The sequence below is a fragment of the Malania oleifera genome, chromosome 8, assembly GCF_029873635.1.
Source record: "Malania oleifera isolate guangnan ecotype guangnan chromosome 8, ASM2987363v1, whole genome shotgun sequence".
Lineage (NCBI taxonomy): Eukaryota > Viridiplantae > Streptophyta > Magnoliopsida > Santalales > Ximeniaceae > Malania > Malania oleifera.
The window spans coordinates 108647623-108667989 of record NC_080424.1 but is presented as its reverse complement, the minus strand read 5'-3'; the positions used below and the strand labels follow the sequence as shown (position 1 = coordinate 108667989).

The window sequence follows — 20367 nt, the reverse complement described above, 5'->3', positions numbered from 1 at the left end:
TGCCCAAGTCAAATGCTCTGGCAGGAGCATTTAATTCCAATCCAATAATGATTGGAGAGATCCACGCTGGTGCAATAATAGCTAGAGTGATCCACGCCGGACATCATAATGACGGGTCGCCCCAAGAGTCAAACCTCGCCACTATAAAAGGAGATAACGTAGAGAAACAAATGTATCCCATTCTAAACCATACTTTTCATACCTTGCAAAGCCAATCCCCGACTTAGACACCGGAGAGATCTTTTGGAGTACACCTCGGGTCCTTCAAACCAATCTTCTCTTCATCCTTTTCAGGTGATCGAGATCGGAAAGTTCGTCGGAGGTCGTCGACATTTTTATTCAGTAACAACAATTAAATGAGTGTAAATGATTTTCTTTTTTGTGTTCAATTATGAAGGAAATAAAAAAATATTATATAATAAATAACAAAAATTTAATTTTATACATAATTAATATTTAAATTTCGATAATTGAAAAATATTTTTTTAGTAATATTTAATACAAAAAATATATTAAAAAAATCTTATTAGGGTTTGAATTTCTTCAATATTTATGATTCTAAAAATGGGACCTCCCAAGTAGAAGCCGCGCCAGGGTGGGTTTGATATGGTTAGGCTTCATCAGCGTCAAGGGCGCCTCTCCGCTCCCGGCGTTTCATTTAAGCCCCCATTTGTGCTTCTTCGTAAACGTTAAAATTCTCTTTCAAGCCATTACTCCTCTCTCTCTCTGGCTCTCACTCTCTCACTTTTTCTCTCTACTGTCGTCTGAACTCTCAGACTAAAAACCCTAGGCTGGTGCCATTGGAGTTCCTTCGAAGCCGCTGATCCTGAAGGTCTTTTCAGTATTGTTCTTCAAGTCCGCCACACAGGCAAGCTTAATCGTTTTATAAAGTCTTATTTCTTTGAATTTTGTTCGGGCGGGAATAATCATTTTTCTCTAGCTAGAGCGGTTTTCCACATTTTTCTTTGATGATTTTGAAAAGGTAGTGCTGGAGACTGATTGTCTCTGAGCCTGTAAATGCATGTCGTTCTCGAGGAAACTAGGGTTAGGTTTCTCAGGAGAAGTTGTGATCTATGACTAAATATATATATGTTTCTAAAGAGGACATAAGACATGAGCCGCCTCTGGTGAATGTCGTTTTCATAGATTACAAGGTTCTTATTTTTTATTTTTTTTCCCTTTTCACATGTGATTTAAAAGTTTGTAGAGGAACCGTATAACATGTACGATATGAAATAATATAATACAATGTCGCAAGTATGACTTTAGGATCATTGCTACGAAATGGGGGATAGCGAGAGAAGGGGGCAGGACCTGCAGGATGGTTCTGAGATTGACCCAGTTGACGCTGGAGTTGGACACCGTGAAGAAGAGTTGCCTCCCGCAGTGGAGGACCAAAATCCAAGTGAAAATGGACAACCGCTTCGTGAATCGCATACTTCTAATGCACATTTGAGTAAGGATCAAGATATGATTGATAATAAGGAGTCTGGGGACAAGGCTGCACCTGATGATGCGGTTGTTAAAAGTGATGATATCCCCCTTGAAAATCAGCTTGGAGCTGCCACACCACCCTCTCTTGCAAAATCTTCAACTATTCTAAAAGTGAAAAATAAGGACCGGCCAAGAATGAAGAGTGGACCAAATGATACCGAGGTGATCTGTTTTCCAAAATTGAATAAACGGGTTTTAGTGTGTTATAGTTTTGTTGATGAATATTAATTGTTTGATTCATAGATGGCAGAGGCTGATGACTCAGGTTCTGAAGAGGAGCGAGTGGAATTTGTGAAGGAAGTGGAAAATTTTTACAGGGAGAAGTCCCTGGAATTCAAGGCTCCTAAGTTTTATGGAGAGCCCCTAAATTTGTTGAAGTAGGGCCTTTTTTTCCCTTTTTTTTTTTTTTTGTGAAAGTTGTTTCACATGTGCAAATTATGTATTATATTTAAGATGTTTGCTAATTTTTGTGTGCTTCCCATGGGAGATAGGTTATGGAAAGCTGTAACTGGATTGGGTGGCTATGATACGGTATGAATGCACTTTCTTATGTTATGCTTTTATCATTATTATTTAGTTTTTATGGTATGTTATTACTAACTAAAGTCATTTATTATATAAGAGAGCATAACGCAAGAACACCATAATGGTATTGAGGGCCCTTTAATGGGTCAACAGTGTATGGTTAAAGCTATTCTGTATTGAACCTGCATGGCTTAACATTTTTATTTACTTGTCAAAATATTGATTCCCAGGCATTCAGAGTCTTTAAAATTTTCAAATAGTTGACATTTTAACTTATCATAGGATAGGCAGCATTCTAATTGAAAGAAAGGCTGATCGTTGTTATAATCTAATGAATCGCAATTTGGTTCATATGATTCATATCAATTCCGCAACAAATCGATTCAAATATTAATAGTGAATGTAAAAACAATTGAATTGTTGCTGAATCTATTGGTTCGCCTTGTGAATCTAACGAATCGATTCGAATCCGTCTATTCACATGATTGTAGACCTATCATATCCTAAGGGACTCAATTGGTTTAAAACCTCAAAAGCATCATTTTTTTTTTTGCTTCTATTTTTACATGATTATCTTGCATTCCCTGTCTACTCCAGTTTTGTGGTAAAAAAAGGAGAAAATAGAACTTGAGGTCTTGTGTTGCCTTAAAAAAACCATTCTTCACTCTTTGGGGAGGGGGTATCTGGGTATATTGTTCTGCCATTGAGGAGAAGTGGCAGAACACTCATTGGCTAAGGCTGTACTTGTGTTTCATTTTGTTGTTTATATGCAAAAGTTTGTATCTTTAGTTGTTTGTTCAATTATTATTATTATTTTGTTTAATTATATTGTTTCTATTTAATCGAGAAAGAATATGCATGAAATATTGTTTTTTTAAAATTGTTGATGAACACCAAAAGTTCACTTTTTTATATAATTTTTTCTTGATTCTTTTCCCTAAATAGCATAAATTTTGTTTTTTGTTAATATTTCTTGAATCATTCCCTTGCCTTTCATTTGTTTAGGGAAAGCATATACATGAAATATGATTTTGTTATCGTCGCATTTAAACGTATTTTACTATTTTGCTTATTGTTTGTATATCAATATATGCATGTCATTTAAAATTTATTTTGGAAGATTTTATCAAATCTTATGATCCAATTTGTGCTTGATTCCCAAAATTGGAATTTCAATTCACAGTTTGAATGTTGATTCGACAACTATGTAAAGGCGTGCCTCAAGTTAGTGAAAAAATGATTATACAAACCAATGATTGCCCTTAGTTTTGAGTTAATTGATAGTATATTTTATTATTCGTTCTTTGGAGGCATCTAAATGTGCTAGAAATTTCAAATCAAATGCCAATGACATCAAGCATTTTAGTCATTCCACTCTCTTTTCAAATTGAGCCCAAGTTGCTTGAAAGTTGAGAACCAAGCATATGAGCTCAAATGATGCTGGTGAAGCTTGAGCAAATATCTAGTTTTGAAGACACTTAACAATTTTTAACACCCCTGGAGAATAAGCTATAAGCTTTGCAGGCTTTTGAGTTCCTTACTGGGGAAAGGCTTGGGCTTGAAAGTATTTAGAACTTGATGCCCTTTCTATAGGTTTAGGAGGATGTCTTGTTCTCCAAAGTTTGTACTTATTTCTTTCTCTCTTCAATGAATTTTTTTTTTTGGTAAAAATTTATTGTCTATAGATGATTTGGTCTATATTTGTTTTCACTTTTTTTTTAAAATATGAATTAGATGGAAAATTAGAGTCAATGAATTGAAGAAAATGAATTGTATTGAAGAGGAAAAATGGAAAAATGGGACTGGATGACATACTTATTCAAAACTTTGGAGATTTGCAAGATTTTGAGTTCCTCACTAGGGAAATGCTTGGGCTTGAAAGTATTTAGAACTTGATGCCGTGTCTATAGCTTTTGGAGGATGTCTTGTTCTCTAATGTTTGTAATTATTTCTTGCTCTCTTCAATTAATTTCTTTTTCGATAAAAAGTCCTTGTCTATAGATGATTTGGTCTATATTTGTTTCACTTTCTTTTTTGATAAAAAAATGAACTAGATGGAAAAAGTCAATGAAGTGAAGAAGATGAATTGTATTGAAGAGGAAAAATGGAAAAATGGGACTGGATGACATATTCAAGTTTGGAGATGCATATGACATAACAAATTAACATGGTTAACTAGTTTATTTAATGGAAGTGCAAGGACTGTGAAAATGTTAGATGAATGGAGAAAAAGCACTCATACCTATATGCCAAGACAAAACAGATATTCAAATTCAATGTTACCTAGAATGTGGAACATTTCTATTTGTGGAATGGGAACAGGATTGCAGTACGGGTGTACATCGCATGCTCTAAAATGCAGAACGCTAGGGATATACTTCTATAGATGTATTGATGAAAATGTGTGAAAGCACTTGCATACTTTGGAGAGGATGTTGACATGTTTCTCAATCTGAAGGAGATCTTTTGTCAAATAGATTGATAATGACCAAAATAGAATTAATATGTGATGGTTCCCCATTTTAATTAATAAAAAATATGTTATGGGAAAATTATTGTACTAAAATTTTGGATTGTTAGATTAACTTTGGGAAAAATGTGTTCCAGAATTAAAATGTATCACATTTTGGAATGTTTGCACCAATTCATGGTTAGCTAGGGTATTAGCATTTCTAGTAACTTTGTTCACAACTGTAATAACCATTGTGGAATTACACTTATGAATCATGAAATTTTGGGAAAGATTAATTGAATAACAATGAAGGTGATGAGAAAGTTGAAATGCTGTAGAATTGAATGAGATCCCTATTGGAGTTTGTTAACGCCTAGGAAACAAAAATGTAATATAGTTAATTAGTTAAAATATTTGATGAATGGAGGAAAGCCACTTTGAGGTACATATAATAAATAAAGGAGATATTCGTAATTTTAATAGCTATTGTGGATCTAAACTTATTAGTCTTGCGATGAAGCTTTGGATTGGGGTATTTGAACAAATACTAAGGCCTGACTTTATTGTTGTTGTTATTGTGTGGAATGCGTTATGCAACACATGTTTTGGTACCCCATATGGTAAGGCATGTCTCTGGTCTAAATGTGAAAACATATTTCAGCTTATTTGAAATGAAAACAGGCTAAACACTGTAAACTATGACATGGGAACAAAAATTAAACTGGGCAAATATTCTCAAATGCACTAGTGATGTGCACTAGCCACCTGATAATGTTAAAATCTTGCATTGCTCTACATATTTGTCCTGATGTGCTTTTTATTGTTGCTTCTGTGCTGAGCATGGTTCTTTCATTGCTTAAAATGTTTTTGAATTATGGATCCTGGGGGAGTCAGCTCTTCGAAAGTATAACTGGCTTGCCTTTGCTCCATGGTTCTATAGGTGACTGCGTCCAAGTTGTGGCGGCAAGTAGGAGACTCTTTTCACCCTCCAAAGTAAGAAATGGAATGTTTAATGGTTAAATATTAGTTATTTTCTGGCTATTGTGGATAACCTCATGGAGCAGTATGTTTTTCAGTCTGACTCACTAGAGTTTCCAAATTAATTTCCAGTCATTCTTTTGCATCATATGGTGATGCCTAGATAATTATGTTGATTTCATACAATTTAATGGATTCTCTCTCTCTCTCTCTCTCTCTCTCTCTCTCTCTCTCTCTCTCTCGCAGAACCTGCACGACAGTTTCTTGGACATTCCGCATATTTTATGAGAAGGTAGTACTTGTTTGCTAAAAATTACTGCCCTTTTAGAATATTACCATTTCAATCATTTCCCCCCCTTGTATTCAGCCTCAATTAGTTGCCGTGCAGAGTCCATAAAACATAACCTTCCTTTAACCTTTTTATGCTTCTGTTTTCTGTTGAATTTTTACAAGTTTTTGTTATCTATGATGAAGTTAGATAATATGTATTTTTTGTATTTATATCAGTAAGTCCATCTGTTGGGGCACTTGGTTGTTGTTATTGTGTGTACTAAAGGTTATTCCAGGTTTTAGCTCATGGTTCCATTTCTTTTCATTTTGGCACTGCTTCTGACCAGTTTCCAACCCAATCATTATCCTGAGAGACGTTTTTCTTTCCACGAATCAGTGGTGTTATGGTTATGCTACCATATGGTCCTGGTACAAAATGGCATTAATGTGTCCTTCAGACTTCAGGGTATTTTGGCTGTGGTGGCTGGTCAAGGGGAAAGCAGCCAGATGTTTACTTGCATCCAGAAATGCATTTCCACATCACATTATAGTTAACATCATGCTATTGATTGGCAGCTGTTCTTCATCCAGCTGTAACTATACTAAGCTATTACCTTTTGTCATTAGTTTGCACTAATTTCTCCATTTTGTCTTCTTTCCCCTTTGTTATGGGGTTTTGCAGGCACTTCTAGAATATGAAAAGCATAAGAGGCAAATTGGTGACCTCCAGCTTCCTGATGCATCCCTCCCAGAGCCTGCAAGTGTTGAAAATGAGGCAAAAATACTTCTTTTGTTTATATTTAATTTTTCCTCCATTTGTTTTTACTCGGCATGTATTACAAAGTGTTGAAAATAAGGTAAATTCTTTTTTTTCTACTAGTAAATGTGTCATGTGCATTGCACGGGATTGCATGTGGATAATATTATTTAAAATGTTTTTATAATTCTTGATGAAGTTTAGATATATTTTTAAATAAATTAATAATACATCATCATAATTTAGTTTGTTTAAAACTATAAAATATAGTTTACAAATTTTAAAGTATGAATATTAAAACTTATCAATAGGAAATTATGTTTGTTTAAAACTGTAAAATATATACAAAGAGATACTATTATGACACTGCACAGATACAAGGATAAGAAAAATCTTTGAAATGTAGGATATGATATGATAGGATTATTCTAATTAAAATTACTTGAATTATTAAAATTTAATATTTATATATCATCATAGAAAAATAATAAATCTAAATACATGTCTTCTAATGAAAATATTATGAAATTTATTGCATTTTATGAATTGTGATTTGCTTCCTAAAATCTTTGTAATTATTATTTTTTGGTCAATTAATGATTAATTAATGAATTTTTAAAATTTCAAATAAATTAAAATTTATTATTTGGGGGTTCATTCTATAATTTAATTTATAAAACTTTGTTTTTTCGTAGGTTATATTATCATTTATCTAAATGATCTTGGATGCTTCACAATAATTTTAGAAGAGATCAAGGAATTTAAATATTTTTTTTATTCAGTATGTATAATAATACTATATTTATTTTATTTTTTGATTAAATATATTTTTAAGTTTCATATATTAATATATTTGAATGAAAATTTTAAAAATAAAATTATCTAACTTTTCTTGAATTCAATTTTTTATAGAAATGCTTTGTCTTACTTTTGAAAGGTAACAATATTTTTTTCCTGCAAAACGATACACTATTTGCACTATTATATATGATATGTATACATTCTGTTAGTTTATTTTATTTCTTACACTATTTGCACTATTATATATGATATGTATACGTTCTTTTAGTTTATTTTATTTCTACATTTTGTTAGTTTATTTTATTTCTTAGTCAAATGAAGTTTTTTTTAGGTCAAGTATTTAACTTATCCAAAATAGATTTTATAAATATACTTTTATCCAATTTTGGCTAAATTTACTTGTATTTAAGAATATTTTAATTACATTTAATTTTGGTTGAATTACAATATGATCTAGAAATTTACTTCTTTTAGAAATATTTGGTCTTACTTTCGAAAAAAGATTAGGATATTTTTATGCGCAAAATGATTTACACTATTTACACTTTTATATATGATATAAAAATTTATTTCTTGAGGAATGTTTGAGTCCTACTTCTAAAAGATTAGGATACTCTTGTACACAAATTGGTTGCACTATTCATACTATATAACTTTATTTCTACTAGGAATTTTTTTTATCCTTCTTTCAAAAGACAAAAATATTTTTTTCCACAAAATGATTTACACTATTTGTACTTTTACATATAGCATAGATATATTTTAGTATTTTGATTGCATTTGTTATATATATATATATATATATATATACATACATATACATATATATATATACATACATACATACATATACATACATATATCATGTGTGCAGAGTAATATTGTTGTTAAGTGAAGAATAATATTCTTGTTAAGCTCGCATGGATGATCCATGATGTGGGACGGTGTTGTGTAACTTGGAGTTCTTACATCCTGTCAATATGCATGTGCTACATTGCCTCATAGAACTAGAGAATGTGTAATTTTTTTAAAACAGTGAAGAAGGAAAGAGAGTAGGGTTTGTAATGTTCATATTCTAGAACTTTACAGCCAGTCAATATTTGTTCGCTACTTGGAAGTGGAGAATGTGTGTATGATAGGATATATCCCATATTCATTTGAAGACAGTTTTAAAATAGGTTTCAAGTTTCTTTCAAGTAGAATAATGTTGGAGGTAATGAGGATTTGAGTGACAGTTATGGGTACTGGGGCACGGCTGCACAGGTGGCGAATGAGTATTGGATAGAGAAATAGATATTATGATGTTTAGGGATGAAACTAGAACTCAATAGCGAATTTCCAATTCTTGAAAAGAAAGAAACAAAGAAGAAATCGTTAAGACATGCAGTATGCAGTGGATTAGTAATTTCCTATTATGTCCTCGCACCATCGGAAATGAGATAAACCATGCCACTTTTAGATCACCTTAGCTTAGCATATAGGTACAATAATTAGCCATTTGTGTAGGGAGGCTTCAATTGTGCAAAATTACGATCATGATGCAGATATATTTTTGCAAGCTTTTTATTGAACTATTTGATGTGGCACACAATTCTTATGCATGATCAGACATCTAGTAGTTCATCAGTTCTCAAATTTAAGATGCGGAGTTAAATGCTATTATTTCTTGAACTGACTAGTTGAAAATGGTTTGGTGGGGATCCTTTTGCAAATGTTCTTTTCAAGTATAGATTAGCTTTTGGAATGGTATTCGAAATTCAAGCTTCTCACTTAGGATTGATGAGCATCTGTGTGTATGTTTATGCTATTGATCTCATCATGAACTTGATTGGAATGTTGTAATTCTCGATTCTAGAATGCATTCTTAGTCCAGTGCCTGTGACTGGAGGGAATAAGACATTTAACAAGGAGTTTTGCTCACCAAACAGGAATTATTATTATTATTATTATTATTATTATTATTATTATTATTATTATTATTAGTTTTTTACAGAAATGGATACTATTGATAATATGGGCCACATCCTCATAACGAAAATGTGAAGGGCTTTTTTATTGGGGGTATGGTTTGGCCATTTGAGTAGTATGACCTCCACTTTGCTGCTTCAATCTTGATTTTGAGTTGATGGAATTTTATGAGCATTTGTGCAGTGGTTATGTTTTGGAGATAATAAATGAGAGGCTGATGAATGGGGAAAAATTGAGAGTTCATACCAGCAGTAGATTCTTCTGGTTTAACCTCTTCATCATTAGAAAATAAATTTGTAGGTAGTCTTTACCATCTTTTTATGCATGAGTGGCAGGATTATGAAAGGTACATGAGCCACTTGATTAATGAAAATTTTCTCAGATAATAATTTAGAATATGAAACTCTTTTTTGTCCCAATTTGTTTAACTCTTTACAGAATAAAAGTGTAGAACCATTGACTGAGGTCAAATGTTCGCATGTCTAGGCACTAGTGTGACGCTTAGTTTTCATTTTCTTGCCTATATTTATTTGCTTATTTTTAATTTTTAATTTTATTTTGAATAAATTAGTTGATGAGCAATGCCAGCAGTATGCTTGAAGGATCTGTTTGTTATTACTTGTTAGCTAACTGGAACATTGGTAGGCTATATAGTTAAAAGAGTAGCATTTATAGTGATGGAACCCCTATTGTCTTTACAATCACCATTCTAGGTGCATATGAAATTTGAATAATGGTGAATGTAGTTTGGTGCATCAATACAACTTTTTTGGTGGCTTTTGTATGTGTACCATTAGGGATGTGAGCAGGATGGCCATCACCATCATTGCCCCGAATAATTATCCCATCAATCCCCATCCTTGAATCATTTGGAGGCTTGCCTTTTTATGGGACTCCGAATGCTGCTCCAAATGTTGTCTGATACCTTGAATTGGCCCCAATTATAGAATTAAATTTTAGTTTTTACTTTCTAGTTGGATTTCCCATTTTGTATTTTTACTTGTTATCTTTGCTTTAACTTTTGTTTGGGATTTAGTTATTAAATTTATTGTGTTTCTATATAAATAAATATGTTTTTGTGCGTGTGTGTGATCGTGTGGTTGGGAACTCCCTTTTTTTTGGTAGAAGAAGATAATTTATTAAAAGTGGAAAAAATGAGTACAAAACATGAAGGATGAGGAATCCTCTCTAACCAGCTTAAAAAGCTGTAAAAGACTATAAACAAGAAGGAAAGAACAAGCATATGAACAGAAAAATACAATACAAACAAAAAACCATTACAAATGTGCTGCCTTCCAGTCTCTAACAAGGTTAGACAGTGGAAGACTCCTTAACAAACCTGTGGAGTGCACCCACAAAGAAAGGGGCAAGTAAAGTTCCTCTTTCCCACAAATGTTGTGAGGAGGTTGATCGACTTCTGAAAATTTTTGCCTTTCTTTCTATTACAAAGTCCAAAGCCCCTGAAGTTAACCTGAAGTAAGTCCCTTACCTTTCACGGAGCCTCCCACTCTTTCCCAGCCATAAAGAAAAGGCCATTCCGGAGCTGTCAAGCCACCTTGCAGTGCAGAAAGAGATGGGCATTGGGCTGACTCCCTTCACAACTCATGAAACACATATTAGGGCTGAGAGCGATATGGGGTCTTCTCTTATGAAGTAGATCATGCGTATTAATCCTTTCTAGAATCATGGTCCAGACAAAACTCGAATCTTCCTTGACACCTTAATCCTCCAAATATTGCAATGCAAGGAAAAGGATTTGTGGTATGGGTTTTTAGTAGGTAGGAGGGAAAAGATTTAGAAGTAAATATAAAGAATCTCTCTCTCACACTCTCTCATCCTCACTATTAGAAGGAATGTGTTGGTCCAACAAGGAAATAAGGGTTGTGAGCTCATCAACCTCTTTTTTATTGAGATTCCTAAAGAAGTGGAAATCCCAAGAAGACAAATATCCTCAGAAGAAATAAAGGAACTGATAGGAGCATTATGAAGAGAATAGAGCTTAAAAGGACAAGGAACCTTCAGTTCCAATGAAATATCCCCCACCCACACATCTTCATAGAAGCGGACTTTATTGCCGAATCGAGTGAGAGGAGAGAATTGACTGGCTACTTGAGAGAAATTACACCCCCTAACTATCTACCATTTTACAAATTCCTCCCTTGTCTTTTAAAAGTGACTTAAAACCCCTTAAACTATCTATTTAGTTACCAAAAGACCCCCTTTGTTAACCAAATCTGTTGAACAGATAACAATGGTGCATGTATAATAAATATATATTTTTTTGGATAAATTGCCCTTATTTGTGCAAGAAGATTATGATTAGTAAATTTTATTTTATGAGCAGGGTAGATAAGCCTATTTTTTACATTTCTTGTGCCTACTTTTTTTATTTTTTGGTTGGGATAAAACTACTTATCCATTAGAAAACAAATTAAAGCAAATTAAAAGCTACTTATTAGCTTGTCACACAAAAATCTACTACAAAAAAAAGAAAAACTAAGGTTACATTTGTTTTGTAGAATAGTTATTTCTTGAAATAAGGTGAAATATAATTAGCAATTTGGGAATAGAGGTAATGGCTATCCCTTGTGTGTTCCTTATTATTTTATCCAATATGTAATAAGAAAGAAATAGACATTTCCATAGTGAAATTTGGGGATAGTTTATTCATTTTCTATTCTTTGTTATGGATTCATAAGGTTTCACTTTGTTATTTGCTTTATTATTGTTGATAGGTATCTCCCTCTATTTATAATATATGTTAAGTACAATTCCAATGACCATAATACCCTTACTAACTCACACTTAACTCTAGCACATAATAATAATGCTAAATGGCTAAATAATCATTAACACTTCCCCTCAAACTGGAGCATATATATCATATGCTTCTAGCTTGTTACAAATGAATTTCACACGAGCACCTCCCAAGACTTTAGGGAACAAATTAGCAAGCTGAAGCTCAGGCGTCACATGAATGGTTGCAATGAGCTTCTGTACAAATTTCTCCAGAATAAAGTCGCAATCAACTTCAATATGCCTTGTTGGATCATGGAAGACTGGGCTGAAGACAATATGAATAGTAGCTTGATTATCACACATCAACTCCATAGGATGAGAATGTGGAACCTAGTTCTTCCAACATGTTCTTCAACCAAACAAGTTGACATGTAGTGTGCACCATAGCCCTATACTCTTGATTCAACACTTGATCTGACCACCAAAGTTTGTTTCTTACTCTTTGAAGACACCAAATTACCACTAACACAGATGTAGTACACAGTTGTTGATCTTTGGTCAGAAGGCGACCTGACCCAATATGCATATGTATATCCCTGAATTTGAGTGTGACCTTGATTTTGATACAAGAGACCTCTTATTGGTGCACCTTTGAGATATCTCAAGATGCGAATTACATGCCAGTGACTTGTTCTTGGGCAATCGAGAAGCCGACTCACAACACTTGTTGCGAAGGATATATTTGGTTTAATGACTATGAGATAATTCAATTTTCTGGCAAGTCTTCAGTATCGTCTTGGGTTAGGCGACAAATTATCCATATTAGGCACTAACTTACTATTGGGATCCATGGGTGTATTAATAGGTTTGAATCCCAACTACCCAGCCTCTACGGGTGTAACAAAACTGACCGAAACCAGTGAACCCAACTGTATCGGACCAAAATTATTCAGTTTTTTATGTTGGTCGGTTCAATTTGGTTTGAAGATTCAAAAAATTAAGAGTTCGGCTTGGTTTTGGTACTATGTTTAAAAAATATAGAAGAGCTGAAGTGAACTGATAAGGGAATATAAGGCACTTAAAAATATAGGTGGTATGTTCTTATTATGAACTGCAAAGCATGGGATTATTTCCTAATTTCTGATAGTCCATTGCCTATTGGATTCACGCTTAAGCTTTAGCTTGCCTCCAACCCTCTAGGCTCCTTCTGTCCTCCCTCTCTCCAAAACCCTAACCGAGCAATAGAGTACTGAGCAATTAAGCAGTTGGGTTCCTCATCCCACGACCTCATCTCCCCTAGTCAACCCCTTGCCACCCTGCGGTAGTGCAGCTACTCAGCTAGCACTATTATCAACAATGGCTTCTCACCCTCTCAGCCCTACAACCATTATGAGGCTACTTGTTGGCAGATTGGCCTTAACAATTGCAGGTAATTTGTTTTTTTTTTTTTTCCCTGTTTAATCTCCTAATTTTTCAGTTTTCTTACTTTGTTACTATAGATCTTCAAATCTCCTGAATTCTCAGCTATACTTTTGTTCTTATCTTTGGAATATTTCTTTTCTTTTTTACTGTTAGATCATTTGGGCATTGGTGGGTAAATTTCTTATACTTTTCAGATCATATATTCATTTTGTTCATGAAATTTCATGGAAGGGTGAGGCTTTCCCTTTTGTTGTTCTGGAAGCAAAAAACCAACAAGAAAAACTAGATCAAACAGGAAATTCTCTATTTGGTTCTACTTTAGATGGTCATTCGGTTCGGTTTGGTTTGGTTCGTGCAGTTCAAGAATCGAATAATTCAGTTGAGGTGTAGGATTTTGTCAAAAATTAACCGGAACGAACCAATTACACCCCTTACTAATCTTATCTAAAAAATCAAGAACATACTAACTTTGTGACAAGATTGTTTTGATACGAGATCTCGACACTTTTATACCCAAAAAGTACTTTAATGGCCCCAAATCCTTGGTCTGAAACTTACTCTGTAGGAAAAGCTTTAGGTCGTGGATGCCTTGATCATCGTCACAAGTGATCACAATGTCAATTACATACAAAATAAGCAAAATCTGTTGGATGGAGAATGACGATAAAAAACAGAGTGGTCTACTACACATCGTTGGAGGCCAAACTCAAGTACTACAACACTAAGTTGGCCAAACCATGCTTTGGGAGGTTGTTTTGATCTATATAATGATTTCTTAAGGCGACACACTGAGCTTGACTCCCATTGAGCAACAAACCTAGGTGGTTGCTCCATATGAACCTCTTCCTGAAGATCATCATATAAGAAAGCATTATTCACATCTAACTGTTGTAGAAGCCAATGACAAGTAGTGGCTAAAGAGATGAACAAACATATCAAGTCAAGTTTGGCGATTGGAGAGAATGTGTCTGAATAATCCAAACCGTGTACCTGAGTATATCCTTTAGCAACAAAGTGGGCCTTCAGATGAGCCACAAAATCATCATAATTGAATTTCACATTGTACACTCGATGACAACCAACCACTGACTTTTAGGAGAAAGAGGTAAGAAATCCCAAGTATCATTATTATGTAGTGCATGCATCTCTTCAATCATTGCAATCCTCCAACCAGAATGGGATAGGCCTTCAGAATAGATTTTTAAATAGCAACAAAGGACAGTGCACTAATGGAACAGTAATACAAGGGTGACAAGACATCATAACAAACAAAGTTAGAGATTGGATGTTGGGTACAAGTGCATTTACCTTTCTGAACAACTATAGGAGGATCAACATCGTGGGAAATAAGATCATGCCACACGGGGTTTCTAGAGGCATAGTATTAGAAGCTGGAGGAGGTTCTCCTGTCTTGAGTTGCCGTGTGTATACCTACAAATTGGGATGATCCAAGCGACTAGCAGGACTCAAAGTGGATGACGATGTAGGAGGATTGGGCACAAATAATGGGTCAGGATTTGGAAGGCAAGGCAGAGGAAGGGACTCGCCAATGTCAACATAACTCAAGGAATTAGACTAGTATGGTATAGACCCGAAAAAGGTGACATCAGCACAGACTAAGAATCGATGTAAAGTAGGGCTGTAATATCGATATCCCTTTGAGTATAGGAATGCCCAGAAAAATACATTTGATAGCCCGAGGATCCAACTTATCCATTCATGAAGTTAACTAATAGACAAAGGACACAACCAAATATATGAGGAGGAAGGGAGAACAAAGGAGCCTTGGGAAGGTAATTGAAAATGGGATTTTACCCCCAAGGATGGAGGATGCCATTTTATTGATGTGGGAGCAAGCTTAAGCACAACATCACTCCAAAATAACTTTTGGAACATTTATTTGATACAATAGTGTACGAGTGACTTCAAAGAATATGTCTGTTTTTCTGCTTTGCTACTCCATTTTGTTGTGGAGTGTGAGCACAAGAGGATTGATGGGTTATGCATGAATTAGTCTTATAGGTAGTGAATTAGGTATTGAAATACTCCTTAGCATTATCACTATGAAGTATTTTGGCTGACATATAAAATTGAGTCTTTATTTGAGAACAAAAAGCGTAGAAATTATTAAACAGCTCAGAACAATCTTTCAATTAATACAACCAAATCATCTTAGAGTGAGTAGTCATCAACAAATGTAACAAAGTACCAAAACTCCAACTTCGACATGACACGACTAGGACCACAAACATCAGAATGGACTAGTATGAAAGGACTAACCACCTGTTTGTTGACCTGGGAAGCAAAGGGAACACAATGATGTTTTCCCAATTGGCAAGACTCACACTCAAGATTAGACATAACTCAATGAAAGAACTAGCTGTTTCAACTTGTCCAAGGATGGGTGACTGAGGCAGCAATCGATTTGAAGTGGTGTAGCAGTGGCTGTGTAGGCAATAGGAGGAGAAAGCGACTCAAGGTAGTAAAGCCCACGAGCCTGTTGTCCTGTGCCAATTGTCTTCTTTGTCTTTAGATCCTGAATAACCACAAAATTAGGAAAGAAGGTGATAGAGCAATTTAGTGACTTTGTAAGCTTACTAACTGACATAAGATTGAAAGGAGATTTAGGAATGTATAGAACAGAAGAAGGACATATGGAGGGAGTAGGATTTACTATTTCTATCTCCTTAACTGCAATAGTGGACTCATCAGCAGGGTAATTTGAGGTAGATTTCTAGGATATTGGAAGGCAGAAAAGAAGTTGGTTGCATCAGTATTAGATGGTTGCTGGCTGCAGAATCGATAACTCAAGGACTAGTGGGGAAGATACTAGATGACATATAAATAGTGGATTACCTTTCTGGGCAAAAGATGCAATGTGATAAGATGCTTGTTGAGACAATTGACATTGTAGAAACCTTGAGTACTCCTCTGATATAGTCACAATATGCGGTTAACTCAAACAAGTTACTACTGAGGGAACCATACTTTTGGGATTTGCAAACTCCATCCCAACACTCACAAACTTAGACCAATGATAACAAGATTAATAGCTGGAACAATCGGAATAACCACGAACAAGGTGACCCACCATGAACGAGTCACAAATCAGTACAAGGTTGCCACAGCACCAAGCAACTTAGACACATTCTCAAGAAAGCAACACATGACATTGGAACAAGTGGAGCAACAACAAATATGGTGAACCACTGAAACTACCAAGGACAAGTCACCAACAAGCTTATATAACACTGCCACAGCCTCACAAAAAACAGCTTATGAACACTGCCAATGCTCCAAGAGACTTACCAATGACATTACAAACTCCGAACAACAACAAACAGATTACCACAAGTGCATGGTTGAAAAAGATTGGATCTTTGAGCAAAACACATGCCCAAAAATTTGATAATATGGTCTATGGAAGTAATTACAAAATCGAATAAAAAACACTGCAAATACCTTTTTTCAGACCCAATGAACTCAATAACCATTGACAAACAGATTTGGGAAGCATCCAACAACCATTCTTTGTATGCTGCACATGAGCAATTAAAAAAGCTGAGATCTTTGGACAAAGAGCATCATGAAAAACTTCATTAATATGTTTATAGAGGGATTCAAGCACTGCTGGATGAATTTAAGCCAAAAACATGCCTGAAGGTGGCTTCATGCGCTGGTGGGTGAGGTCAGCCCTGGCGGCTTTTGACTGAGTGAGGGCGTGTGGGGCACTGTTTGGAGATGGGATTTCAGTTGGGGGGGGGGGGGGAGATCAGCAGTGTCTGTGGGTGACTGGTGTTGTTTTTGCACAATCTACATTAGATTTTGTGTTCCTGAGCTGGCAGTGTTGCCCAGGAAATTTCCAGCAACTGATCTGACTTTTGCAGCTGCTGGCTGTTTTCTAGGGCTATAGTGTTGCTGGAAATTCTTCCATCATGATAGACATGCAGCGGATTTAGGATTTTAGGCTTTGGTTTTGATGATGGTTGTAACAATTAGGTTTAGGTCTCAGAATCATGCTATGATACCATGTTGAGTAATTGGGTAAAATGGAAGACTAGCCTAAATGATAGGTATCTCCCTCTATTTATAATTTATGACATGTGCAATACCAATGATCATAATATCCTTACTAACTCACACTTACTAACATAACTCTAACGCATAATAATAATGCTAAATGACTAAACAACCATTAACCATTATAACAACGTATTTTTTTTATGTAACTAATTATAATTAAAATATTTAACTAATCTATATCTAGGAATAAACATTCCATGAACCAAATGTAACCTAAAGAATTACCAGACCCCCAGATTATCAATCAAGTAAAGAAAGTTGTGCAAATACTGAAGGTTCATAGTTCTATAACAATAAATGCAGTTAGTGTAAATATTAAAATAAAATTAACTACTAATAATTGTAAACTCAAATACTTTTACCCATCAACTCAACTTGTAAAAAATAAATAAAAAATGTATATTACATCCAAAAATAGAACCAAATGCCCTAAATTTCAATTAGGAAGTATCCATGTAGACCTGGCAAAGCGGATCGGGTCGGATAATCCGTGGCGGATAAGGCGGATTATCGGGTGGAGAAATCATAATCTATATTCGACTCATTTAAGTGGCGGATTAGGCGGTTTCGGGTCGGATAATTCATGGCGGATGGGCGGATAATCCGCCATTCTCAAATATAATTTTTTTAATAGTTTATTTTGTGTCATAATAATTTAAATTGTGTACGACAACTTGCGATTAGTTTGTGTATTAACTTTTCTAGTAATTATTTTAATCATTCAATCGTTTATACTAACTAACAATTCCTTATTCATGTAAGTAAAATTGTAAGCATTAAAACATAATAAATTAGTCTCAATCCAACTCAAAATTGAAACTCAAACTGTGTGATTTGTGAGTCTCTCTAAAATCTAAATTGAATTGCTAGTCAAATTGGATGATTGTTCCTATCATTTTAAGTGCCTAGGTTTAATCCACTAGTACAAAAAGTTTTATCCAGATCCTTAGCAACTCATAAAACTTTTTGACATCCTCATTCGGCCCTGTGTAGGTTCTCGGCTAGTAGTCTCTTCTCTAGGTGAGCCTTCAAATTCATTCTAATTGTGCCTATGCAATTGAAAGATCTCATATAGCATCTCATGCATATCACCAACAATATTTAGGACTTATTGCACTTAACTTTCGTTATTTCTAGTTAAATAGCTACTAAGAATGGTTTTCCAATAAAAATAATTAATTATTATCATTTATATTAATCCCAGTGAGGTTATCACGCACTTTCTTTTTGACTCCACCACCATGCATTTGTGCACTTCGCACAAAAACTTGTCCTTTTATAAATTAGAAATATAGAGTAGATGATTACCGCCAGTTGAAATAAAATTAAGTCATAAAAGGCAAACCCTATGGTGTTTAAACATCAAGATAAGTTTGAAGATTTAATTAAATTAATCAGCCAAATGAAGATAGACCACAAGTTTGAAAGATTTATTTAAATCATTCAAATGAAAATATATCGTATTAGACATAAGAAGAAGTAAAAGAGAATTAATAATGAAAATTACCTACAATTTGCAATGCTTTTAAGGAGGGATTAGGTAAGAAAAATGGAAAGGATAAATAGGTGTTTGGTGAGGGTTTTGCTGGGTGTATACTCTGCAATGAGTATCCAATCCAAATTCTACAACCTTCCATATGTTGCAGCTTATCAATAGCTCGCCCACACCTCATCCTAAGAAAAAATCAAAATCAAAACAGAGACATTCATTAAACTCTACAAACTGAAGGAGGAGGAGAGTAAGAGGAGAAAATACCTACAGAGGGCTTGAAAGCAACGGCCTGGAGATCGAACAAAAGTTTGGAAAGAAGCACCGCTGCTGCAGATATTTGGATTTTCACTTGGAGAAAGGAGATTGGAAATTATTTTGGAGGGACGGCAAGAACTGAGAAGGTAAGAGGGTAGCGGGCAGACTAAATAAACCACTACTGTGTAGAGGAAAATACCAGCAATTTCATGATAGCTGGCGAGGGCCGAATGGGCGAGTAACTGGACGAGGCCGCGAGGGAAGACTGGGCGAGGGAATCGTGGCTCGTGGCCATGGGTGGCAGTCGGCTATAGCAGTGGCAGTGGGAATCGTCATCGTCGTGGGATGCGGCTACGCAGCTGGATTTGAAAGTTTGAACTTTGAATCAATGAAACCCTAATAGGATTTGAGATTTGGGACTGGGCAGACCTGGGAGTGGAAGGGAGGGACTGACGGACTGTGGGCAATGGGCTTGTGGCCGTGTGGGCTACTGGGCTGTCTGTGTAGCGTGGGCCATGTGTGCACTGCCGCACTGGGCTCTCCATACCCGGACAGTGGGCTGTGGGTAGTTGGACTATTATAGGTTAATTAGTAATGGACTTTTAAGCGGTTTGGTGGATCTCCGCCGGATAAACCCGACCCGACCCGCTAAGAAGGCGGATATGAAAATGGAAAACCATATTCGACTCATTTAGAAAGCGGTTGATTATAAGTCGGTTAAAACGGGTCGGATGCGGATCGGATTAACAGATTTTTATCCATTTTTCCAGGTCTATATCCATGTCTTGGACACTTGCTTTGTTAGGTAGACTTGCTTCTTCATTCATTATGAGAAGGGATAAAGGAGTTTGGGTCATATTAGTGATAATCTATGAAGCTTCTCTTTTGAAATGTTCAGGGTTTAGGGAGTTCTAGGAATGGTTAGAGATTTAACTAACATAGTTTTCTTGTTCTAGTAGGAATCTAAGGTAGAGGTGGTGGATACTTTCTTGTGAGAAGTTTTTGGGAATTAAGGCGTTGAGATTGTTGAATCCTTCCTCGAAGCATTTGGGGACAAATTATTGTGCAGGAGGTTAGGATATCAACGAGACTATGTGATTGGGACATTTTTCTATTTTTGTGTTGTTAAAA

The 20367-nt window shown here is 35.1% G+C and overlaps 1 protein-coding gene across 1 annotated transcript in view; it reads left to right on the top strand.

Moving 5' to 3' along the window:
- The first annotated feature begins 555 nt into the window (after window positions 1-555).
- LOC131162966 (AT-rich interactive domain-containing protein 6) overlaps window positions 556-20367 on the top strand; it is a 28726-nt gene continuing 8914 nt past the window's right edge. Inside the window, exons 1-7 of the mRNA XM_058119610.1 lie at window positions 556-868; window positions 1270-1656; window positions 1738-1871; window positions 1986-2025; window positions 5412-5464; window positions 5696-5741; window positions 6402-6494. Coding sequence (XP_057975593.1) covers window positions 1285-1656; window positions 1738-1871; window positions 1986-2025; window positions 5412-5464; window positions 5696-5741; window positions 6402-6494 — 738 coding nt within the window. The 5' untranslated portion in view covers window positions 556-868; window positions 1270-1284. The remainder of the gene's footprint in view (window positions 869-1269; window positions 1657-1737; window positions 1872-1985; window positions 2026-5411; window positions 5465-5695; window positions 5742-6401; window positions 6495-20367) is intronic.